The sequence below is a fragment of the Fulmarus glacialis genome, unplaced genomic scaffold (genome assembly GCF_000690835.1).
Source record: "Fulmarus glacialis isolate BGI_N327 unplaced genomic scaffold, ASM69083v1 scaffold6217, whole genome shotgun sequence".
Classification (NCBI taxonomy): Eukaryota; Metazoa; Chordata; class Aves; order Procellariiformes; family Procellariidae; genus Fulmarus; species Fulmarus glacialis.
This window is the reverse complement of record NW_009223708.1, coordinates 42,586-67,751: the sequence shown is the minus strand read 5'-3', so window position 1 is coordinate 67,751 and position 25,166 is coordinate 42,586. Positions and strand designations below refer to the sequence as shown.

The window sequence follows — 25,166 nt, the reverse complement described above, 5'->3', positions numbered from 1 at the left end:
TGTATACAATCTGAATTTGTTGAACTAAGACATGCTCAGGGACCAATGAATTTGATCTGGGGCTTACAAAACAAGGAAACATTCTGTTAGTTTCTTGTATGAAAAAAAAGTTCTTTTCTCAAGTATTTGAGAAACTACTGAAGTATTCTCAAGTCTATATATAAAATGAATACAGCTAAACGTCTATTTGTTGTGACAGAGCATTCTTTCTTCTCTTTGTAATCCTTAGGTGAAGAAGGGGATTGCAGTAAATGCCTTGTGGGTGATGAAATCAGAAGGGGCTCTACTGGCCCCCCTGGCCCTCCTGGCTTCCCAGGAACCCCTGGCCAGCCTGGGAGGAAAGGAGAACCTGGTGATCAAGGACCACATGGTATTCCTGGCTACCCTGGTGCAAAAGTGAGATACTTGTTTCTTTATTGCATAGTTTTATATGCCTACTAGAAAAAAACCCAAGCTATTCTCCATGGAAAAACGATGAAAAGTACTATTTCTTTCTCTCTGTGCCACTTCAATAGCTTTCAAATTGCTATCTACAAAATACTGAAAGCCAAAAATTGCTAGGATGGAGGTGAAAATAGGCTGTTTTGAGAAGAGCAAAGGATTTCCACATAACCCAAAGTCCACTTTCCTTTTAAACAAAGCTGTTTCAGCAGAACCCTTTCAAGCAGCTGTAGTACTGAGTATGATCTGACCATCTAGAAGGGTAACAATTCCAGTAGTAACCTAAGGTTGTTGCTAATAAGCTGCATATGTCAAACTGATGACAAGTAACATTCTTGTTTACAATACATTAAGTCTTCCTAAAAACCACCATTCAGTAACCCCGAGAAAAGGGCTTTGCTTATATTTTTTTGCTTGTTATTACACTTAAAGGTGCTGTACTATGTGGTATACCAACCAATCATGGTTCCTCACAGTCAGAACTGACTTCAGGAAGTCACATCTCTCAAGATTTTAGAATAAAATTTTTGTAACGCTGACCCAAACCTGATTTTATTTATGCAAAGATGTCAGAGCAAACATAATGTTTTCGATTAGTGCTTTAGGCTCTTCTGAACATGAAAAAAACAAACTCGCTTAAGTTTGGGATATTTTAGAATTAAAATAAAATACGTTTTGACTTGATTGTGGCTGTCAAAAAAAAGGCAGAAAAAATAGGTCTTTTTTTTGCTGAAAATTCAAAATAGTTCTATGAAAAGTTCTACTTTCTAGAAGTAGAAAACATTGACAGAAATATTTTCAAAAAGTTCAGTGTTGAAACTTCGGTTATAATTTTGCAAGTTCTGCAAGGTTTTTTGCTTTTGAAATGAAGAATTTCAATATCTTCATCCCAGAATTTAAGTTACTGTGGAACAGACAGTAGTACAGACATAGCATAGCATAGCATAGCAAAATAGCACTCAGCAGCAAAGCCTTGGCTTTATCTCAGCTTTTGGTCTGCAACAAATTCAAAGTAAAACAATTTAGCTTAAATACTCTTAGTCCATATTCTTAGGCAGAAGTGACTCCATAAATCTTTGAGCACATTCAACAAGTTACATATACAGACAATAAATATACTTAATCTAGATCAGATCTATATAAATTTAATGAAAATAAAATTTTATCCCAAGCAAAGGGTATTTTTTTCTGTGGAGAAAGAGAAATTAGAAACAGCTGTAAAACATTTTGAAAACACCTGTGTGCTAAATTGCATTATACACAACATCTAAACCTTGAAAACAAAAAAATAGCGATGTGAACATCATACTATTAATGCAATATTACTGCTGAAGATTTCTGCAGTTATATAGTCAGTGAAATTATATTAAGTTCCTGAGATTTCCTGCAATGTTCAAAAGAAACATCTTTACCATGGTGTATAGATGTGGCTTCACTGACCATTAAAATGCAGTTTGCCAATATGGCCCGGGTAAAGCAGGATCCTTATACTCAAATCTGATCTTCCCCTTTAGACTTACAGAAGTGTGAACCTGTGTTGTTGAGATGACTTGTAGCTGAGATACAGTTTCCACACATGCTTTTCACCCAAGAAAACCTTGGACAATGTCAGTAAAAGGCAGTGATGCAAAAGACACCCTTTAAATAATGTATGGCACAGGAGTATTTTAAACAAAGAATAAATGCATCAGGTACATCCCTTTCATTCAGTGTCTGCCCTGGAATTCAGTAAAAGGAGGCTAGGGAAAACCTAACATGCGTGGCTTATATTTTAGTAAGCGTGAATGTAATTATTCAGAACTAAAGCTAACTGGCATGAAATAGTCAATGGTAAATGAGTCTGTAACCTCTGGGCCTTGGCATCTACCATGGGTTTGGTCCTGTGATTGAAAGGCTCTTGGCCAGAAGCTAGCAACACCACTTTCAGATGGGCTGTTCAGGAGGAGGATTCTGCATTATGCCAAGGGATTAGGAATGCCAGAGACTGGTCTTCAGCTTCACCACAGTTTGCCTTTGCAAGAGAGGAAATCTCCCTCCTTGGAGATTTTCAAAGCTTGACTAGGCAAGGCCCTGAGCAACCTGCTCTAGCTCAAAGTGCTGGGTTGGACCAGGGATCTCCAGCTCCCCCTTCTAACCAAAACCTTTCCCACAGGTCTGTGGTTTGGGGCAGGCCACTTAGTCACTCTGTGCCCAAATTTTTGTCTCTGGTAAATGAAGATGGTGCTACGTTTCAGCCCCACAACGGTGTTGTGAATCACAGTCCACTGCCAGCTATGAGGCTGTCCTCTTTCATGGCGATGGGCAGGAGGAATTGCAGGTCAATATAACCCTGAGTTTTGTTTCCATGGTGCCAAAGAGTTGCTTACGGCATTTTCTTTAGTGGCTAACACTAAGTAATTTACCATGTTTTCTCCAATGCAGTCTGCAGCTGCAGTTGTCTGCAGGACTCTAGCTCATGGAAAGCCACAGCTCTCCCAATGCCATCCTCATGCAGAAGCTCCCCTACCATTCCACATAGACCTTGGTCCTAGTTAGAGCATATTAATAAAGATTCAGGCACAAGAATGGGATTGCTGAAGAGGAAATCATTCACAGAAAGTAAAGGGAAAGAAGTAAAATTTAAGGAGACTTCTTTTTTTTAAAGCAGGACAGTGGAAATGCAAATCTTGATACTTATTTCTGAAGTGGTTCTGTTTCTGTTTTGTTTTTTTTTTCCCAATGTATGTAACACCAGGGATTTTCAGGTCAGGATGGATTTCCTGGACCAAAAGGAGAAAAGGGAGATTCTTTATACATAACTACTAAAGGTATAGTAAAAATTCGTATCATGTGTATTTTGCTATTATTTATACCTTTCATGAGAGATTGGTCTCACAATGAAAGGTCTTATTTAGGCACCAAAGGAATCCGAGGAGATCCCGGGCTGCCTGGTATCAGAGGTGAAGATGGTTTCCCAGGCAGAGATGGATTAGATGGTTTACCAGGACAGCCTGGCCTTCCGGTAAGTAGCAAATACAGCTAAATCATTTCCACCATATTCAATTACTAATGCATTTAATTCCTAGGGGTTATGATCACTAGGCTATCCTTCTCTCACAGATAATGATGCACAACTAGACTGGCTTTGCTGGTTATTGATATATTAAACATCAGGTTTACTCTCAGGGTTTTTAGAACAATCTTTTACTTTTATTTCCATTTTATTTAAACAACTAAGTAGTAGTGTATAACCCATTTAGGCCAGCTTGTTATTACTGGTTAGTTTGTGATAATTAGTGGTTTATTAGTGACTCCTTCTAGCATTGTCTAAGAGAGATTCTGTGTGACTGAACTTCAACAGCTTTGTTACGACTGAGTTAAAGAAAAGCAAAATTTACTACCATTTTGCGTCCTCAAAATGTAAGTTGTGTCATCATATATATGCTTGACAGCACGTCATCTAACTAACTGTAGCCATCTGGAAGTTAGACATGTAGTCTTAGTTCATTTTCTAAGCTCCTTCCACAGGCAAAAGAAAAAGTTAAATACCTTGCGAGAGGAATTCATCTCGCCCATCATAAATGCTGTTTTGGACCACTGGGTTGCTCTTACAACACATTTGGAGATGGGCCAGAGCCATATTGTCCACTCTGGACCACAGTGCTTTTTACTACCAATAAAGATGGTACTTTATATTATTTCTGAGGATGGAAACGTTTTCTAGTGATGTTTGTAAGGTGTCAATTCAATGGTGTAGAAATATCACTAGAGGAACAGACAAAGAAAAAATCTGCCCATTTGGGCGCAATTTTATCTCAGCTTTTCTCAAGGTCTCAGAAGTAAATGCCACACTAGAACATCTCTAGCGATGCATGTGGTTTCCCAAAACCCACTTGCAGCTTTTCAGAAAGGGCAGTAAACCTCTCCACAGCAGTGATTCATATTGCCCAAGTGCCATTCATGCGCCAACATTTTTAGGGGAATGCTCCCTTTAGAGTGCTTCTTTCATGCCTTTTCTGCCATGGAGTCTAAATTAAAGTCAGATTATTTCAAATATCTTTTATTCGCAGTGTTGATTTAAAGAGCTGGGATGCAAGACCTGAGGAATTGCTGCCTATAAGATGTTGGTCATGAGAGTAGTTCAACTGTTTGAGTTTTGTTTGTTTCTCAGCAAAGTCAGGAGTGACCACCTCCGTTCGCTTCCCGCAGGGTGATGGTATCAGAGGTTTCCCTGGCGATCCTGGTTATCCAGGCGAATTAGGCCCAAAGGGCTTTCCAGGAGAAGGAGGCCCACCGGGTGAAGGATTTCCTGGTCCAAAAGGGTATCGGGGTCCTCCAGGTGACCACGGACAAGATGGAAACCCGGGACCTCCAGGTCTGCCCGGTCTGCCAGGAGAGCCAGGCCAACTAGGTAGGAGACACACTGTCTTACATCAAAGCCGTGGGAGATCATTACTGAATTGTGTGCGGCATCCATACAGCACACTGTTGAAAAGGTAGCATTTGGTGGGGGTTTATGTGGGTAAAAAGGGATTGCTTGTCCAGAAATCCTGAAGAAGGAAATACTTCCAAAGTCCCGGTATTTTCATGTCAGGTATTGAAATAACATGAATGAATGTGTTAGTGCCAGCAAGTAACATCTTTCAGGTTTCAAGCAGTTGGAGGCAATGGAGCAATGTCCTGCCATTGGAGAACTCGCAGGTGGTTTTCTCTTTTAATTGACCAGAGAAAATCATGTATCCATCCTTCAGAGCTCTTTGTAATATCTCTGCAGCTTTCCGAGTCCTTTCCAGCACAAGAATGCCAGGGCTACATTCACAAGAGCTCAGGCTCAGAGTTTTATTGCTCGACTTCGAAACGCCTGACAGAATATTCAAGCCAGAGCAGGCACCTGCCAACTCTACACAGTGCAGGGGACACATAGCCTCCTAACTCTGACAAGGTCAGGTTTCAGGCCTGGATCTAATTAATATATGGATAGAGAGTTCCAGTATGTTATAGCAAATAGTTTGTGTTGCATGCATGCATAATACATAAGAGAATACATTATCTGATGTTGTAATAGACACTTTGATTAGAATTGAGAGCATTTTACAATTTTTCTCTTTTAAATAATAACTGTCTTTTCCCATTCTTTGCTCATAGACTGTGGGCAGGTCACTGAAGACTTTTCTAGAGGAGATGGAACCGAGCCAATATGGTCAGGTACTGTACATACAAATGCCTTGAATATATCTTAATATTTAGTCTTATGCTGCTCTTATGGCTTGATACTTTCTTTCTGATGACTGCTTTGGATGCTCTTGACTGTAAACTATTTGAACTTCAGGTCACAAATAACCATGCATATACTGTACATAGCTCTAAAGTAATTTAATCAAATGAACATAGTCTAAAATTATTGCAGTTTTAGCTCTGCAATTCAGAAATTCTTTATTTCATCGCTCCTGAGTGTTTATTGTGACAAAATAATGGTAACCATGCAATCTATAGCATCAGTCCCAGAAATTAGGTGCCCAAGAAAATTTAAGCAACTTTTTTTAAAGAAGAACTTTGAGTGAAGATTTTCAATGCAACTTGACATGTAAAGGAAAAAAACCCTTCATTTGTACCAAAAATTGACTTGATTGTTTCAGGAGTATAAATTGCCCACAGGGAAACAAAGTGTCTCTCTTATTCTGAAAAATACAGTCATCCATGAGGTTGGACTACCCTTCCCATGCCAGTCTAACTGGAACAGCCACCATAGCCCCTGTAAAATAGGCAGAAGAGCAGCTCTTGGGGTGGAGCTCAGCCTGAGTGCTCCCCTGAAAATGCCACCCATGACCAATTTTTTTTTTAATGAAGACTAAAACTTTTTTTAAATTAGGGTTTTGCCTGTTAATTTCATTCCCCTGCTTTAATGATGTTGTCCCAACTGCAGGCGCAGAGCTGATGAGAGGCAGCATATGAGCACGTACGGTGCAATTAACCCTCTTTGTTTGCAGGCGCGGGCTGTGTGAGGCCACCAAAGGGATCCCAAGGCAAGCCAGGACTGCCAGGAGCCACAGGTAACATTTTCCACATACATTACATTTTGAGGGAGATCTTGCCAGATCGATTAAAGTTGAGCCTTAGCAGGCAGTGAGTTTTAGAAATGACGATGGAGGACAGCGTTAACTTGAAGCCGGCAGAGAGATCTAAGCAGCGTGCAGCCCAGGTGGCTGCACCGTTCCTGAGCTAATTCTGCCTTTGCTAATGAGTGTCAGCCATGAAACAGAAGACAGAAAGGACAGCCCATTTGCTATTCTCCACATGCAAGTAAGTGAGAATATACAGAGAGAGTCTGCAAGTTTATTGGTAGAGAGTATACCGAGGTCTCTCAGAGCTGACCGGACACCTCACAAGCAAAATCCTGTCCTCTGAGAGCGGGGTGATAAAAGATTGCAATGGAGGACTGTGGCAGATCCTTCTTACTATTCCTCCTCGTGTGATATACAGAGCAAGTGTGAGCCCAAAGTCTTTAACACAACTCGGTGTAATGGGTCAGGTTGTCTGACGCAATGCAGTTGCGCTGTCTGTAGCCATGCACGCCTTCGTTGCAGAGCTGGTCCACCCTAGCCCAGAGGAACCATCTGGTGATCCTGGGCCTTCCTAGCACTGAGGGTTCCCCACCTCTTTCCAAAAGAAAGAGGAGGAGGAGGTGGGCACAGGGTCTGAAGGACTGTGTGAGATGGAATTGAGAGAAACGCGGACAAGGTGTGCTGAGTGGTCATAACGATTGACCTTGAAGAGGGAACCTCTGACCAGCACTGGTAGTTCCTGTAAGCTTATGTACTCCCAGCCTAAGCAATAAAGCTGTTTTTCATCGCCAGCTGGTAAAGGTACTGCAAAAACCATAACTGGGTCCTTCAGAGTTTGGGAAATGTAAAATTCTTGATGCACCTGTTCCTATGCCCTGTGTGCTTTAGCCAAGGTCAGAGATCTGGACTATAAATTTTAAGGTCAAGCTTTTTTTTTTTCCCCAGCGCAAGGTTTATTATAGCATGCATGGATTGATGGATTGATTTATCACAGACTAATGGATCTTAAAAGGGAACATTTTATCTCTGTGGAAAGATAATGTGTATCTCTGACCTGTGTTTCCTTAGTCCTAAAGCCTTAGTTTGTTGTTAGGATCAATGCTTCTGAAGGTTGTTTTCTTTGTCATCTTTGCAGTTTTTTTCTGAGTATGATGATTTGTTTATTCTTTCATTCGTATGAGCTTGAAGGTTTTTCTTTCAGCAAATACAGTCAGATTTAACTCCTAGCTGTAAGACTGCTGTAACACAAGTGACACTGTTTTCGTGTGGTTTACATTTTATACTCTTGGTTAGCTCTTTAACAAATCTCTCTCTGTCTTTGTCAGCTTATATGTTTTAGTAATTTTAAGATTTGTTTTGCATCCCTCCCCTCCAAAAACTGGAAAAGGCCCCTTGCTGAGTCCAGAACTCTGTTCGTAGCCGCCTTTCTACCTGAGGCAGCTCTGGAGCTGAAAACCCAGGAGGAACAGGACACGTTTTACAACTTTTTGCAGCTTCTTGTTGCCGTAGCTGTGTAAATGTAGTTTCCTGGAGCATCTTTCCTACCCACATTCTCCAGATCAACACAAAAGCACCAACACCTCCTTTACACTTTCATTGTCTGCTTAGAGTGATGTGGTTTTGTCCACAAGATTTCCCACCTTCTTTTCAGCCGGATGGAGCTCTGCTATAGACAATCAGGTCTCTCGGTGTCCTAGGTGCTGATGGCACCCAAGTATATCAAGGAGTCATCTTCATAGTCTCACACCCTCATATCCTGGTGTTCCTTTGAAATTCCTGGCAACATACACAGCCCGCCCTAAGTTACATCCTGGGTATTCAGTAGGCTCAAGACCTACGTGATCGCTGTTGAATAAAATGTTTAAGTCTTTTTCTGTTTCAAACATACAGCTGAAGTGCTTGCAAACTAAACATCGGTCTAAAATAAAAACTTTTTCTTACTACTATTTGGCACAACATGTTAACATCAGCTAACATCGCAAAATGAGTTACTAAAATATGTGGTAAGCAGTGCTTGCCTTCTCCATCTGCTGCCTTCTTTCTCTAACATGGCTTTTTAATTAGTGCAATACTGAACAGAATGAATGAAAGTCAGTTATTACAGATGGGAAACAAGACCAAGATGCTATTTGGGTAAGAGGCACATTAGAATTTTTCATTGAGACCTGAAAGCCTAGGATTTTTCCTTTTAATTGCTTTCTGAGAAGTTATTGTTCGTATAAAGGAGAGAACAATAGTCCTGTACAACACTGGGAAAATGCTATTCACACTGCATTGGCTGTTTACGTGCACCTTATTTGTGGTCTTTTTAAAGGTTTCCCTCTCCCCTTCACAAACAACAGCTAAAACTACAAAAAATCATGGTTAAATAATGGAAATTCAGAAAACTGAAGTGGAAAAAAGTATCCAAATTCAAGTGATATTTTCCTTGGTTTGTCATAGTTAGAGGTGGAGAGAAACTTGCTTTCAGTGTAATAAATACATTAGTTGTAATTCATGGTGATGATAAGCAACAACACTTAAAATGTTAAAGCATGTTGTTGACCTTCAAGCCTGAACTGGGAACTTAAAGAGTTCGAGGAGCTGGGGAGGGTAGGGAAACAAAGCATTCCACAGGAATTATTTTCAAAGAACTTTACCAGAAAATCTTGATCTTGGATACAATAAATTAATGAGACGCACGTAATAAAACTATTGCATGGAAAAAAAAAAAATTATAAACTTAACAAAAGAATTCTACAAAATGCTTGCAGGTTTTGAGATGTTAAGAAACAGTAATAATTGCCCTTACCCAAATGTCAAATACTACATCACAAGGAGCCGAGGTCTCATTTTACCTGTCAGGAGATACCTTGGTATGAACATGAGTTCAGTGCCAGAGGAACACTTTTTCAGGGCACAGCCCTTCTTTTACTACCGAAGCTATAGACCTGTACTGTTACAAATATAGTAAGTAGGCTAGTTAATTTATATTCAGTTTCTAGGATGATTAGATCTAACCTTTAGCCTTACATTTCTGTTTCGTGGTTATCTAAACCAGCCTGCTCTTGTTCCGTGATCAGTTTAGCAGGGAGGGGAGAAATTTCTTCCTCCTACAGCATCTCATCTGTGCCCGTTTCTGTTGAGCATTATTCTTTGACATTGCCTTTTGACCTTAAGCTAAAAGCCTTAATTTACAAAATATTAAAAGTCTCAAAAAGTCTGTGAGACTAATTATTTTCACCCTAGTAGTCTCCGTATCATTAGTCTTTAAGTCAGGTTAATCCATGTCTGTAAGACCACTTAGCCTAGATTTTTGGTCCATGTCTTGGGGTCTTGCATACTGCTAAAGAGCTACAGTATCCCATTAAATTTAAAAAAAAGTTTCATCTTTGTATCCAGAAACACATCATGATGATATTTACCACTACCTTTTCTTACATTATGTGCACATTTCTGGTTTGCTTGTTCAGATCACACTTTCTTACTTTCTTTTATATAATTTAGGTGCAAAAGGTGCAAGAGGATTCCCAGGTAACCCAGGTCCAGTGGGATACCCAGGGCTAAATGGTACACGAGGTGATCCGGGTCGGGAAGGATTCCCAGGTCCTCCAGGTATCTTGAAATAATTAGTCGTTCTTTATATACTTTTGACCTCTTTATTACAGTTACTTTCAAGATACAAAAACTTGATTCCAGATACATTTTCACTTATCTTCCCTTCCACGTTCAAACAATAAACTATTACACAAAACTGCTGCTTTTCAAATCCAAAAGGATTTCCTGCAACTTCTGTAACGATGAAAAGTAACGTAGGCACCAATCTTTTAAAATCTGCTTTATAGTGCAAAATTATAAATGTGACAGTAAAAATTAATGCAGTTCACATAGAAATAAAGAAATTCAATAACAAGATATTTCAGATTCCAAATGGAATATACTCAGAATGATGATGCAGAAAGGAAGAAAATGCTAGTATTAGTACTTCTATTTAACTCTTTCCAGCATTAGTATAAGTTATACTGGACATATCAAAGGCGGAGTACTAGCTACTCACCTTGCCCATAAGCAGCTGTGTTTCCAAACAGCGTTTGCAAGTCATATTTTATGCTAGTTTGTAATAGGTACAGGGCTTCTGTATCTCTCCAGAGGTTCCAGGATGTCCAAAACACATCAATTAATTGCATGTATAGTTGATCTGTTCGTAGATAGTAAGTCAGATGAGCCTAAAATAGTGCCACTGCATGCACATATAAGCTGTGGTGGGTATGTTCATGGATCATCGACCAGTCCAGCAAGAGTTACTGCCAAAAACTACCGCTTCCTTGTGGTTGACCAGGTTAATTTGGTCAGAGAAATGGGCACTGAGTTTCTTCTGTAGCACAGTTCAGAAGCCATTGATGCAACTTAATTCAGGAGCTCTTCAGAAATTCTCTCCTTCTATCTGTTTTCCAAATCCTAAATCCTCACAGATACCGAAGTGCTGCAAACTTTCCCAAATCCAGTGCCCAGGTGCTGCTTCGCCCTAAGGCAGCACAGAACCTGAAAGTATTCTCGAGGCTCATCTACAGTATCTGTAGTAGCAAAAGAGAAAGCAAAGGAAGGGTTGATGCATGTCCTGGTCAACAGGCAAGGGATGCATCATAAAACATGGCTCTATGCAGCGTAGGGCAGGACCATGAACCTGTATTTCCCCTGCTAACCTCTGCAAAGTGCTCTAAATGCTAAATTAGGGCTCCCATACCATAGGGCTCCCAGGCCACAGTGGTCAGCACTCAGACCAATTTTCTGCAGTCTTCCATACTTTCACCAGTGCTTGGACTTAACTTCCAGTCCAGGTCCAGTTTCCCAGTCCATAAGAAGCCTTTCCCCTGTCATTGGTGGTAACGGGGGCTTATGCCCTCCCAGTCATTCACCTACAGGGTGGAGGACAGGGACGGTGGCGTTCCTTCATCAAGAGCATGAACTGATTGGTGTTGGGCCCTTGACATGTGTGGGGAACAGCAACAGCAATGACCCATCTGGGCAACTCCCCCAGGTCTTCCCAGTTTACCAATATGCATTCACTCCTCACTTATTTTTTCAAATTTGACTCCCTGAAATGTCTTACCCCTGCTGCATATCAAACCAGGTTCTTGTGTACTGTTTTTTGGAACAGCAAAAAGGAACTAGTTCTTTGCCCTTACAGAATAAGAGGTTTATAAAATGCTGCAATAGCCGTGTCAAAATAGTTGCACAGAAGTAACTGTGCTTGGAGCTGTGGATCTTTTATCACCCAGGCACTAGGTATCCTGAGGGGTCACCTGTAAGATCTACCAATTTCCACATTTGGTCAAATGTTCTTATAAATGCTATGTGGTTTAAAAACATTTATATAACACTTCGTTTGATTCTGCAGGTTTCTGCTAAAAACTAGGGGAATTTACAATAATATAAAAGGCGTTATGATGGTGTATCTAGGATTTGAACTCCAACATTTGTAGTGAACCCTGTGATGCCTAGTCCCTGTTTTATTTACAGGTTTTACTGGGCCCAGGGGAGACAGAGGCCCGAATGGTCTACCTGGACTGCAGGGACACCCAGGCCTTACAGGAAAATCCGGTGCTCCGGGAGCGGCAGGACTGAAGGGCTTTCCTGGTGACGTTTTAGGAGCAGCAGCAGGTTCCCGAGGGGATGCTGGGCTCCCCGGCTTCCCGGGGTTGAAAGGCACACCAGGAGATCAAGGAGTACCAGGAATTAGAGGTAACAGCTACTTCAAATAAAGAAATGTTTGAGTAAGCGTGTGATATAAATGTAGCCAAATTATGGAGATGAGAGAGTAGTGAGAGACCGCGTTAGGATGCGTTGGAAGTACTGATGACCCCAGCGTCAAATCCCAGTGCCTGATGATCTCCCATCCCTTCCCCGTCTACCTCAACTGTTACCGATATGCCTGGCTCCTCCAAACACCTTCTGGAGATCCATTGCTTATGACCAGCACTCCTTCACATTGCACTACATGAAATCAGCTACAATAGGATACCAGAGAACCAGATTTTGCTCATCTTTGTTGTGTTCAGATGTACTGTTAATTTTTCCCACTGTAGTTAAGGGAATGTAGTAGTTATCCTGACTTTTCACTTACATACTGCATAATACTGAGGTTGTTTCGCACGCCAGAAAGTGTTTGGATAATACATGGCTTTGCAGAATAGCAGATTGCATTAGTGCAGAATTTGTAAATTTTAACTAAGAGGACATAGTGTTTAGTAAATGTTAATAAGCCATTTTACCTGGTCAGTCTTTGGACATTCAGGAACAAGAAAAAGGTAACATTATATGCTTATTCATAACTTTAGGGTGTTCATTTTATTTCACTATTTCACAGAGCTTAAAAAACACGCTAAACTCCTCATAGAAAATAGAGAAAACCATAGTTTCTCTACAAAATCTGACTTTGTCACTCTCTGAATTCTTGGAGGACTTTCAAAAGCACATGTGGGAATGAAGCATCCCCTGCTACACAGTTTCAGTAGCATTTGGACACATAGGTAAATTTAGGACTGCTGATTACCCCCTTGCCCTGTTGTGGAAGTGAGGAAGGAGTAGTAATTGTGTGACTAGCTCAAAGCAAGGAGCTATACCACAGGAACCTGTTTTGGAGGCTCTTCTCATGGTTTTCAATGCAAATAAGAAAAGAAAAGAAGAGCATCATCTTACGTGAGTTGTTTGAAGTGAGGAGAGCTGGTTTCACCTTTAGTAGAGCCCCAGAGTGAAGGAATGGGATGAAGGCAGCTCTGTGGCACTTGGTAAGTTTGAGAAAAGGCAGAAAACATCACTAACACCTCTGAGAAGGGGAAGAAATTCAAGGTAAAATATGGATTGAAAAGGAAAAAAAGAATTGTATGACTTTGTACCTTCTTTCTAAGCATTTCTGTAGAGCTGTTTTCAGTAATAACAAAAAATAATACAGTGAAAAGAAAAAGCATTACTAGTTTGTCTGTTCTTGATTTATTTTACAGTTCTGACAGAATGGCTCCAAAAAAAGCATGTGAATTTTTGTATGAGTCATATTTTTTTTAGTTTTATATGAAGTGGGTAGTGATTGCTTTATATCATCTATGCCACTTAAACTACTAGCCCCCCGGAACAGAGGGCTAAAGCTTGTATTCTGTTTTTGAGAAAACTCACCTTATGTGACCTCAGTTATAAAGCACACTTTACAGGCAAGCTAATGGACCTACACTGATGTAAAACCTGAATAAAGAGAAGCAGATCCACTTGGCCTGGATTTTAAGTGCCATGTACTTTTGAGATCTTGTACGCTGCTGCTTCTCCAATCTGAATGCAAAGCAGGCATTACCTTTTAAATCTTCACACCACCTTTGCTCTTACCTCGTAGAGAGGTAAATTTTCACCCAGTGCACTAAGTCGTGTAGAATCAGGGTCTTTTTGCTTAGGAATTTGTATGAATGTTATAACAATGCCTTGTAACAACCTTACTTGGAAATTTCTGAACAATAATACAAAACCAGAACCCACTGTCTGCCTTAAATGTTTCCATTCCTGCCTATCACGTTTTAGAAAAGATATAGAGCGTTATTTCAGTGGTTCAGTCAGCTGTTTACAAGGATATATGTGATAAAGAGAGAGATCAGGAATTACAGAATTATTGGGGTTAAAAGGGGAAGACACCTGCTCCATCTGTATCCAGCTGGTGCCAAATTGTTTCCATTCATTTGAAAGAGCCAGTCAACCTTTCCAATGCAAATATTAAGGTCAGTACTGGTAATGTCAATTATTTTAAAACTAATGAGCAGTCTTTTAATTGGCTTTTCCTGTTCTCACTGAATTTTCAGAGGAAAAACATACCCTGAAAGACCAGTGCATACACAGAAGTGATACGTAATAATCAGCTCTTTAGATATTTATGCTCTCTAATGCATGATTATGGTATTTTAGGAGCAGATGGTAACCCAGGTTTGCCAGGACCCAAAGGAGATCCAGGGCCGCAAGGTCTCCCTGGTTTGATGGGATTGCCAGGAACACCAGGAACGCGTGGATTCCCAGGGCCACCAGGAAACCCTGGGCCAGATGGCGGGCCTGGCTCTCAAGGACCTGTTGGTGAGGAAGTATTAATGCCCCGTGTCACTCCTCCTGCCAGTTCTCTGTGGCAGGGCAACTGTATGGTTTCCACAGCGGAAAGTTAAGCTTGGGGTTGTGCCCTTAACTCCCAGCCAGGGAAATGACAGTAATAGTGCAGACACTGTGATTGCAAACTGTGCTGGTATCACAGGTGGGAAGTAGGGGTGATGATGGTCCTCACTGGCAGAGCTGCTGCTTTTCCTTCTATAGCCGCCTACCAAGCCAGATCAGAGCTTGCTGGTGGCAGACTGGGAGAAGGGAGCTACCAAATGGGAGTAGTCTTATGGAAAAGGGGCTTAATTCTTAAATTAAAAAGGAGGGGAAGGTCCTGTTGGGAGTAGGTACAGAACCAAGCTGGTAGCGAGACTCGTTTGCATTGATGAGCTGCTTTGTCTTTATAATCATTTCTGCAGTTCTTTGCTGAAAAAAATCCTAATTTTCCCACCTCAAGATGAAGCCAGTAGGATGGCAGTTTTCTCCCTCTTGAGCTACCTTGTATGAAATCATCATGTATGTCCAAACGCTTTTTAATCTCCCTGTTCGCATGTTCACACGGCAGGTCCACCTGGTGCTAGGGGAGAAGATGGTGAGCAAGGTTTTCCTGGCCCCGTGGGCCTGAAAGGTCTGTCTGGTGACAAAGGTGAAACAGGTTACCCGGGATTACAAGGTATACCTGGCGTGACTGGTCCCCCTGGCATAAGCGGAATGGATGGCTTTCCAGGAGATAAAGGTGAGCTCTGGACAGTTGCTTTGAAAAGAGTAACGTTGCTTAAAGCTGTTCTGTGCTGAGATGAACAGGACGCATTCTCTGCTGGGCTACCTCTGTTTAAAACAGAAGAATTAGGGTCATATGCCTAGTATATTCAAAAATCACTGTCTGTTTTCCCCTGCTGGGCAAAATGCTACCTTCTGACATGCAGCCCTATTTAGAAGGGCAATGGCTGTTTTATTTCTCCTTTTAAAAAATACAGTTTTTACTCTTTTCTCTCTTCAAAAGTCTTTCCCTTGTCCCAGTTCCCACTGGCTCTCAGTGAAGTTAGAGATGTTTCCCCAAACCTTTGCTTTAAAGTTTTTTAAAGCTGACAGTTGTGTCCTGAGCAATGCCAGACACAAGACCTCAGTGTTGACTTTTACGAGGATACTAATCTTACGTATAATGCAAGTTGTCTACATCACACAGGGAGTTTCAACAGGATTCAACTCCATGTGAAGCCAAGTTCAACACAAAGGGGGAGTGCATGCCTAAAAATGCATGTTGCAATTTCATCAGTTGGAAAGATAGGACTTTTTTCTAGGACAACTCTGGAGGACTGATCAGCTGTCATTTGAGAGGAATGAAGATCTATTTGTTAGCATGACCTGTGTAAAACAGCATCCTTTTGTTTAGCAAAGAGGAGTATGGGAATTTTTGGTGAGAAAGGGCCAGCCAGTCCTAGACCCATGATTTGTATCTCTACTAAAAACCTTGCATGGAACTAGGTACCTTTCTCTAGCTTATCTGTAGGAGAGTGGTTGAACTGATCTTTCAGAAGAAGACACTAAGTTCTGGTCATCTCCACAACATCTCCTCTTGGCCAGTTGAGGCAGTTCAGTGTACCCCCGCTCTTCTTTACCTCTCAGAGAGCTTGGGTGCCTGATCTAGAGCTGCAGAGTGCCCTAGCCATCAAGGCACCCAAAAATAGGTACTGCTGCACTGAAGTTTTCATACCGTTTTAGTCATGCGTTGCTGGTTCACGTTTACTTAGTTTGCAGAAATCTGAGTGAGGTAACAGTTCTTTTCCCCTTCTTTCTTTAAAGGCTCAAGAGGTTCACCTGGCATTGATGGTTTCAAAGGCATGACAGGCCTAAAAGGAAGACCAGGCATCAAGGGAATCAAAGGAGAATTTGGCCTGTTCGGTGCTCGGGGCGATAAAGGCTCCCAGGGTGCACGCGGTTTTAAAGGTATTTGCTTATGGGTGGTACCAGTGTGTTTGCTTTTCACATCTGGAGAACTATTTTACAACGACACAAAGACAAAGAAGACACATTTTTCACATGGTAAATTTAGCTCAGACATTCCTCCACCTATTTCACACATGGGCCTCCGGCCGAGAAGCCTGGATTTTAGGCTCGGGGAAAGGTTACTTATTTGTGAATCTTTACACATTTAAGGTTGGAGACAGACATCTCATTATTCAGCTGAGCTCAGATAGTGGCACCTCTGGGCACGTGCAGAACTCAGCAGAGCCTTTTCCCAGGAAGCGTAAGGTGTTTGGGGGGAAAGATTCAGATTTTGCTCCAGTTGCACTGTAAAGGCACTGAAATATTCAGAAAACCAGGCAATTAAGTAGTTAAAAGTCAGAAACATATCAGTTGATATCATCATCAGTGAAATGAAAACTTAACTCAGTCCTCTTTTCTTTGCATACAGTTATCTTTAAATACACGCTTTACCACAAGGCCAAAATGTTCTTTCGAGGGACCCTGAGATAGGTACTTAAGAAACACCAGTCTGCAATTCAAAGGTTGCAAAACAGTGCTCCCAGTAATTCAGGGGAGGTCTGAGCAAAAGGCAAGTGTGAAAACAGCCCCTGCGAAGAAAAGTGCAAATACACGACTTGGTAAAGAAGTACAAGACAGTGCATGATCATAGGAGACAAGTCTGGGTGGCTGGCCTGCCTCTGCATCCCACAAACAACTAAAGACAGTCATACAGTCTATTTGGGTCCTTCAGGATATTATTTACTGATGTCACCAGTAACCTTCAAATCAAGAAAAGGAGCAAAATAACTGGTAACAAATCCAAACACTTTCTTTTGCCCAAGGGGTTTTGACTGAGAGTTTCCCTTTCACTTGGACTAGCCTACTTTTGTGTGCTTTCTCCAGTGTGCTTTTTGTTTTTTTATAAACACATGATACCTAACTGATCTGCTGAGAGGTAAATTATCTGTCACAGAGGAGTCTGGGTCCAGCTCCCCAGGATTGTATGTACAAAAGTTTAACTCAGTTTTCATGTTTCCGTATGCTTGACTGTTCCGACATGTTGTATTGATACAGGTAACTTTTTATGCAAGTGGATTTTCCATAGCTTGTGCAAGATTATCTATTAATCCCTTTTTGCTAAATTCACTCTTCTGTTCGCTTTTTCAACACAGTGCCGCTGACTAGCTTTTTGTAACGTGGTTGGGTATTCTACCCTTTAGGTGACCGTGGTGATCAAGGGCCCCCAGGAGAACCCCCAAAGCTCAAGCCCAGCTTGATGATGGAAGTTAAAGGCGAAAAAGGAGATGTTGGAGAAACAGGCACGAAGGGATTCTTTGGCATAAAAGGTCAGTGGTCTCAGCAAAACAAAGCAAGCACATTCAGGACTATCGATTGGTGTCTTTCTCGGTTACCATATTAAATATTCCCTGCTCATCATAGCGCTGCACTGCAGCCCCCCGAGCTAAGTCTCTGACACGAAAGCTGAGCTCCCGGCTGCGTTTCACAGAGCCACCCCCGAGGAAAGGGTTATGTGGCGTGTGTGTGCTGCCTTCTTGTACTAGCGCATCATGGTGCCATGTTTCGAGAAGGCCGCTAGCAGGAAAACTTCTTACACACAAGTAACTGCATAAGCTTTAATAGTTTAAGTCGTCTTTATTTTTCTTCTTCCCCGCCTGCAGGTAGCAAGGGAATGCCAGGCGTTCCCGGAAAGACAGGAACTCCAGGGTCCCCTGGGCATCCCAGCTATGTGGCCGGTGTGAAAGGGGACGTCGGTGCGAAAGGGCTGACAGGTCTGAAAGGATATCCTGGTCCAGCCGGCTCTCCTGGCATCAGAGGCTTCCCTGGCAGCACAGGAGGCAGGGTGAGTTCATGCCTCTGAGGGAATAGGGTGTCCTTGTGCTGGCATTCAGCTTCTCTAGGGAGTGGCGTTCACTCCTTCAAATGGTTCTGGACAGCCTCAGTGCAAAGATAAAAATGCAATAAAAATTGAATAAATAGATCAAATATTTTTGCTTGATCCCTCCAACGTTCATTAAGCAGAGTCCTTTCGTTTCTCATTGGGAGATATCCAAATTTCATGTGCCAGCTTTTTGCCGATGAGGACCCAGACAGTTCCTTCTAGGTCCTTGGTCCTGTTGCTGTAGTTGTTGGTAAAAATTATTCTCAACACTGGGCTTACTCTTCGCTTTCTCTCAGGACTGATGGTACCACTGCCAAAAATTACTCATTATCACTCATCTAACTGTAAAAGAGTATAAGAATCTCAGCTCCTAGAGGGTAATTCACCATGATTCACTTTGGCTGCAAAATAAGTTACACTGGAAGAAAAAAACTCTTACAAAAGGCCTGTCAGTAGACTCGCAGACATCATTTACTTAAGAGAGCCAAAAACTATGTTCCTTTCTCAGGTAGCTTTGCCCTTAGATTTCAGTAGGACTTCCTCCTAACCAAAGACCGCAGGACTCACTACCGTATATGTGTAATAGGAAGTTCTCAATTTCAGACTTAAGTCTTTGCAAACATAACTTGTCCCTTGGTTTGTACTGGTTTGGTTTAACTGATTTCAGCCAAATAACTCTATAAATTATAAAGTACTACAGAAACTCAAAAAAGGCAAATTTAATAGCCTTTTTTCAGTATTTACAAACTATGCTGCTTGGAAGGTTGAATAAATCCTCATCCTCATTAACTGATACCTGTTTTCAATCATATGATAGGGAGAAAAGGGTATTCCAGGAACCTCAGGCCATTTTGGTACTCCTGGCTCACATGGTGAAATAGGTGAGTTTGTTCTCTTATCTGTGTGCTCGTTGTATTCATTACCCATCAAATGCTCAACATTAAGTTTTGAAGAGTCTTAGGGGGTCTTCAGTCTTAAAGAGTCTTTGTATAGTCTTACAGAATGATATTGTAGATGTGGGAGGCTGTGGAAAGGTTAATACTGTTAATTTCACGCAATGTGTACGGTCCATGGATAAATCCATCCATGGCAGGGAGGGCGGCTGTTCTAGAGACTTTATGTTTTTTCTTTCTTTAACTTATTCCTCTTTTATTTTAGAAAGATAATAATTACTGAATTTTGCCTTGGAAGTTGCAATTCCTTCGAAACCACAGAAAATACTGTTTAAATTAAAGCCTTACTGCTCATGTGTTCATTTTTGCTTGAAATAGGTGAGCGGGGAGATACTATAAACTTACCAGGAAGGCCAGGCCTTAAAGGGGAAGTTGGTGTACCAGGCTTAACAGGTATTAATTTCACAGTTGCTCTGGATGTATTACTTTTCACATACTGAAGTCCACAGAGGAAGGGAGGGGGAGCTTACCATGGGCTTTTGATGGCTGTTGAACCTGTGCTCTCATGACAGCTCCTGAAGAGGGTTGTCTTTTCTTTGCTGAAATGAGTATGTGCTACGTTTGCCTCTTCAACTGAAAGTACAGTTACAGCAGTAAACGTGAATCACATGCAACTCCAGTAAACATTTCTATATAATTTTTTGCCATTAATGACAAAAGGAGCAATATCAGGCCATGATTATGGAAGATGGGATAGCAGAGTCAGGTCAATCTTGGATTGGGTTGGTTAGGTACCGTATTAAAATTTCCCTGCACATGCACATGAACATCAGTGTCATATTCCACTAATTTGGGGAGTACTTTTAAAAACAAATTTAATGATGGTTTGGCCAGCATGCTGTAGACAACTGTTCATTCCCCTACATTATGCAAGCACCCTGACTAGAAGAATGTCTTTTTGTGGCAAGACCAGGTCCCATTCAGTAGCCAACTTCACATTATGCTTGTTAGCTTAGGGTCGTATAGAGATTATTAAAAGAATATACTGGGTTTGTGGTTTTCCAGGCACAAGAGGAGGCACAGGACAAAAAGGCGAAGGCGGTGATCCTGGTTTCCCTGGCATTGAAGGCCTCAAGGGCACACAGGGTGTCCCTGGCTCTGTGGGACAGGAAGGTAAAATATTGTTTTTAACGCTCCAAAGAATAACACTGTTTAAGAAGAGAAAGAAAAAAAATCACTTTTCCCTCGAAAGTCATTAAGTTTTTTAATATGTTGATCATCCTGTAAGTTGGTAAAGAACAGTGAAAAGGATGTGGAACTCGTGGTAGAACTTACTAAGAGGAAATTTCAAAAGCCTAACTCTGCTTCGTACCAGTTTTACCTTTTTTATAGCGATCATGTGTCCAGTCAAAGTGTTGTGTTGCTGGCATACTCAGGTATTCTAATGCTGTCTCAATCCTACAAGGAGGTGGGCTTTTCAGTGCTCTTTTCTGCTGTAAATGAAGTCAATATCCCCCAGGACCCAGCTACTCAGGAGCCTTTGAGCCAGGCTCGTTGGCCGACTGTAAAAGAGTACTGGGGAACCGAAATCAGGTTCGGCTCTGGCTGGATCATAAACTCAGGGCTTAAGAATATGTCTTATTGCGGGAGGATCATGAAGATGCTCTCAGAACAGTTGCTCCACATTTCTCATATAATTATAGGGCTTAGAAACTCCAGCCAAGACTGGGGCAGTTTTCGTAGGTACCTCACTGGGAAACAGTCCTTGTCCGATCAGCTTTCCAGTCGGAAAGGCAAAACAGATGTGGCAGAAGGGGAAACTGAGGTGCACATAAATTAAATTACTTATTGTAACTGGCAATATGAGTAAAATTATCATTTTAATAGGAGGAGCCCACTGTATTTCTGAGGTTATCAGAAACCTAAAGTTTGTAATGAATTGTTCTGTTATACCTTGCCTCTCCTACCTTTGCTCTCTTTAGTTTTCTTCCACTTGGATAAGCGGTGCAGTGTCATACAATGACATTAGGAGGGGAAAGCCTTCATTTTGCTACCTGGGAGAACGAAGGTAGCACAAGTCCATGTTTTGGGCTGTTGGTTTTAAGGACACTCATGAGCAGTGATTCATCGTTGTCGTGCAGGTTTGCGAGGACTGGTCGGCCCCCCAGGGCAGCAAGGAAGCCCCGGGACGCCTGGATTTCAAGGTGAAAAGGGAACTCCGGGCTGGCCTGGCTTACCAGGACAAGCAGGTATTCATACAGCTTCAGCTATTCAGTCATTTCGGTGTAAGCACTTGCTATTGTTCCTTTGGGGTGAAGAAGAAGAAAGGAGGCTTTTTGCAGTTCAGAGTGGCAGAGTTCCCTCTAGTAAACATTTATTCCTCATAAAGTCCAGGTGCATTAACGAGGACCCACGTGATTGCTTTCTGATTTATGGCTTCTGAAGGACAGGTGTCTACTGAGCTCACTTTAGCTGCTGATGACCTCCCTCAACCAGGAGAGCAGTTTTCAGGAAACATTTTCATTTTTCATGACAGCTGGGAAGAAAAAACAAAAAATTATTTAAAATGCAGCAAGAGTAGTGACACACGGTATTAAAATATTATAATGTGTCATTAGATAGCAAACAATATACTTGTCCTACATAATCATGAAAAACTGCGAACTGATCCAATGTCTGGTTTTAAGGATAAATGACTTACAGCTTAGACAGAATTCTGCTATCAAAATACAGCTGATAGTTTAAAATGAAGCTGTTTGTATCACAGGATACAGAATCTCATTGGTTGCCACCTAATTCCTTAATATATTAAGTAAGCAGATTTTTTTCTACAGTACAGCCAGAAATTGCCCTGCTTTTAGTAAGATTCATCTATCTGAATCTGCATCAAATCTAAGCTAATACAGTTATGAAGGCTGCCTTTATAGACAGCGAAGAGAGAGACAGACACTTATTTTTGTGAAGGTTGAATTGTCCTCCAGAGCTCTGGCCATTGATTAGAGATATCTGTCTAGCTTTAACATCATGCTTAACACTTTGACAGGTACAAAGAGGAGATGGGATAAATGTTACCTGTAACAGCAGCAGCAGCAGCTATTAGACATTTTGTTAGGGTTTTGTTGGTTTTTTTTAAATGGCACAGAGTGAATTTCTCCTGAAGAGAGCTTCATTATAATCACATTTAGAGCCTACAATTATGCCATAATTGTCTTGGTTTGAGGATTTTAGAAAACTAAACGGTTATTAGCAAAATTGTGGCAGCAAGACTGGAACTAATGGCATGCTACCGGACGGATCAGAGATATTTAAAAAAAAATCTCCTAGTGAGTCTGTTGGATAGTAGCAAAATTTGCCAATCACAAAACCATGGTGTGATGTATTTCATAATAAGCTTATTGTAATGAATTAGTTTGCATATAATACACAAGATTTTAAAACTGAATAGTATTTATTCAAGCATTTGAATTTTTTGCCTAGGAATATATACAGACTCATAGAAACTATTATGATAATGCTGAATGTAATTTTAAAACAGGCTTGCCTGGCTTAAGAGGAATCAGTGGACTGCATGGTTTACCAGGCACTAAGGGCTTACCAGGATCACCAGGTAAGTGAGGCTCTTATTCTGCCTGTTCATAGGCACAACATTGTGTTGGCTGCAAGTTTGGTCAGTGAGATCTTTGCAACGTGAGTTTCTTAACTGTGTCATCCAAAGCCCAACGTGGAATTTGCTTCATTATTGCGGGCTTTGGCAAACAACTTCATACACTATGTGCTGCCACACAGATGGATTAGAACACAACTTCAAATCATAATTTCTTTCCTCTTATAAGTTAAAGCCTCAAGGCTTTTTTTCCCATTATGAGCCATTTTTTCAATGAGCCGTTACAGACTCATGTATTTAGTAAATCCACATGCTCTATACATATATAGAGCTAGCATGCTGATACATTGTAATATGTGGAAACATTTCAGCTTTCATCTCAATTTTCAACAATTCCACAACAGGTCCAGACGGCTACGGCTCTGCAGGTTTCCCAGGCGCAGTGGGTGACAAAGGGGAAGCAGGAGAGGCGAGCAGAGTGGAAGGCAGCCGAGGACCTCCGGGTCAGAAGGGAGACAGAGGTGTTCCAGGTTTGTATTCCGGAAAATGGGATCTACTTATTACTTGTTTCAGCTGTGGGTGTTATAAATGTCACGAAATGCAGTATAGTGTTGACAGTTGTATAGGAGAGCTCCCGATGTGGGGAAGGTCACTGTTTGGAGTTAGTGCTGCAGCTCAGCCAGCCCTTGCTCAGAAACAGCGATGAGTATTGCCCAATGCCGGACAAGCCAGCCCCTCCAGGACAGCCTGGGTCCTTCCCCATGGTAGCAGCATCTTGTAGCACCCATGAGCTCAGCACGCTGCAAATGCCAGAGGCTGCTCTCAGCCATCAGCTTCCAAAATATTTTTAATAAGGCTCCAGTTACACAAACACTATGGCTTTTCTTTCTTTCTTTTCGTTGCAAATCCGTCAGTGTTTACCTTTCTTCTGAAAGCCTCACTGTCCATCAATATGCGATTGTCCCGCTGATCCCTCCTGGGTTCTATTCCCATGCACAGTGCTTTACTCGTACCATCACCCCTTGTGCAATGTAAGCGTACAGCCTTCCGGCTCAAACCCACCTTGTCGCAGCGGGCTGCGCTTATCTCAGTATGGTTCACCACCAGTTCTTCTTCCTTCAGGGAGCCAGCAGATTGATGTTATGGATGAATCAACTAATTATAGGTGTTTTTTAAAAAGTTTTCCAACATCTTGGCTCTGAAAGGATTAAGGACTGGCACAGACACAAAACCTTAACTGCCTTTGCCTACTTGGTTCAATGGCTCATTCCTATTCTTTTGTGTTACGCTTTGTTGTTACTAACATGCTGTGCCATCTCAAACGCTATTCAGAGATTTATTACCAAGCCCTGGAAGAAACAGCTATTTCACTTATCTCATGCAGGTTTGTTTGTCAGAATTAAATATTATTAATTTTTTTTAAATGAATGAACAAAAGGGGGTTTGTGGCTTCCTGACAACTTGAATCTACTTAAAAGAATAATCTGTCATTGGTGGGCCAGATTTTTGGCTATTTAACACTTTTCATCTATAGAGAACTTCGTGGATTCAAACTTTCAGTTTTAACTGACCCCAAAAAACCCTAAGTATCTGTGACCCCTGACTCCGCAGGACACAAAAGAACAAAGCTGCTCTCTTCTCTGCTTCAGTACCTAGGATATTTTGAGTACTTCCTATCTTGAAATAATATTTTACCTGGCAGACCCAAGATTATTAGCATTGCACACAGTGAGATGTAATTAGCTATCCAGAGGGCTTTGGCACAGAACTAGTATTTGGTTCTTTTAAGAAAAACCTCCACAACATCATCTGAAAAAATAGAACAAAAGTCAGTGGGAACTGCAGGTGTTTTCCATTTTGAAAATCCCATTATTTATACTTAGTCTAAGTGAGTCCTTATAATTGCAATTGTGCATTTTCCTTGCAGTACTGCTTATTTCTTTTCTTCCTTTCAGGAGTTCTGGGCAGGAAGGATTTCCAGGGCCTCCTGGGATTTCAAATATATCAGGATACCCTGGTGATAAAGGCTCCCCAGGTCTAGATGGAGTGCCAGGTAATTCATGCCTTGTTCCCCTCAGACAACGATAAAAGATTAAGTACAAGGTTGTGCCCTCAGACAACAATAGAAGATTAAGTACTGGGTTAGCAACAGCAGTCATTGTTATTTCTGTCTTGATTCAGTAAAATATCCCTATTAAACGCAACACTAAAGTGCATGAATA

The 25,166-nt window shown here is 41.4% G+C and overlaps 1 protein-coding gene across 1 annotated transcript in view; it reads left to right on the top strand.

Moving 5' to 3' along the window:
* Nucleotides 1-25,166, top strand: part of COL4A2 (collagen, type IV, alpha 2) — a 52,627-nt gene that overhangs the window by 18,995 nt on the left and 8,466 nt on the right. The window contains exons 20-39 of the mRNA XM_009581883.1: nt 230-396; nt 3,176-3,248; nt 3,336-3,442; nt 4,630-4,831; nt 5,566-5,625; nt 6,408-6,470; nt 9,969-10,076; nt 11,982-12,203; nt 14,403-14,564; nt 15,145-15,315; nt 16,383-16,526; nt 17,768-17,893; nt 18,227-18,408; nt 19,265-19,328; nt 19,719-19,793; nt 20,406-20,513; nt 21,482-21,589; nt 22,876-22,947; nt 23,349-23,484; nt 24,891-24,997. Coding sequence (XP_009580178.1) covers nt 230-396; nt 3,176-3,248; nt 3,336-3,442; nt 4,630-4,831; nt 5,566-5,625; nt 6,408-6,470; nt 9,969-10,076; nt 11,982-12,203; nt 14,403-14,564; nt 15,145-15,315; nt 16,383-16,526; nt 17,768-17,893; nt 18,227-18,408; nt 19,265-19,328; nt 19,719-19,793; nt 20,406-20,513; nt 21,482-21,589; nt 22,876-22,947; nt 23,349-23,484; nt 24,891-24,997 — 2,457 coding nt within the window. The remainder of the gene's footprint in view (nt 1-229; nt 397-3,175; nt 3,249-3,335; nt 3,443-4,629; nt 4,832-5,565; nt 5,626-6,407; nt 6,471-9,968; nt 10,077-11,981; nt 12,204-14,402; nt 14,565-15,144; nt 15,316-16,382; nt 16,527-17,767; nt 17,894-18,226; nt 18,409-19,264; nt 19,329-19,718; nt 19,794-20,405; nt 20,514-21,481; nt 21,590-22,875; nt 22,948-23,348; nt 23,485-24,890; nt 24,998-25,166) is intronic.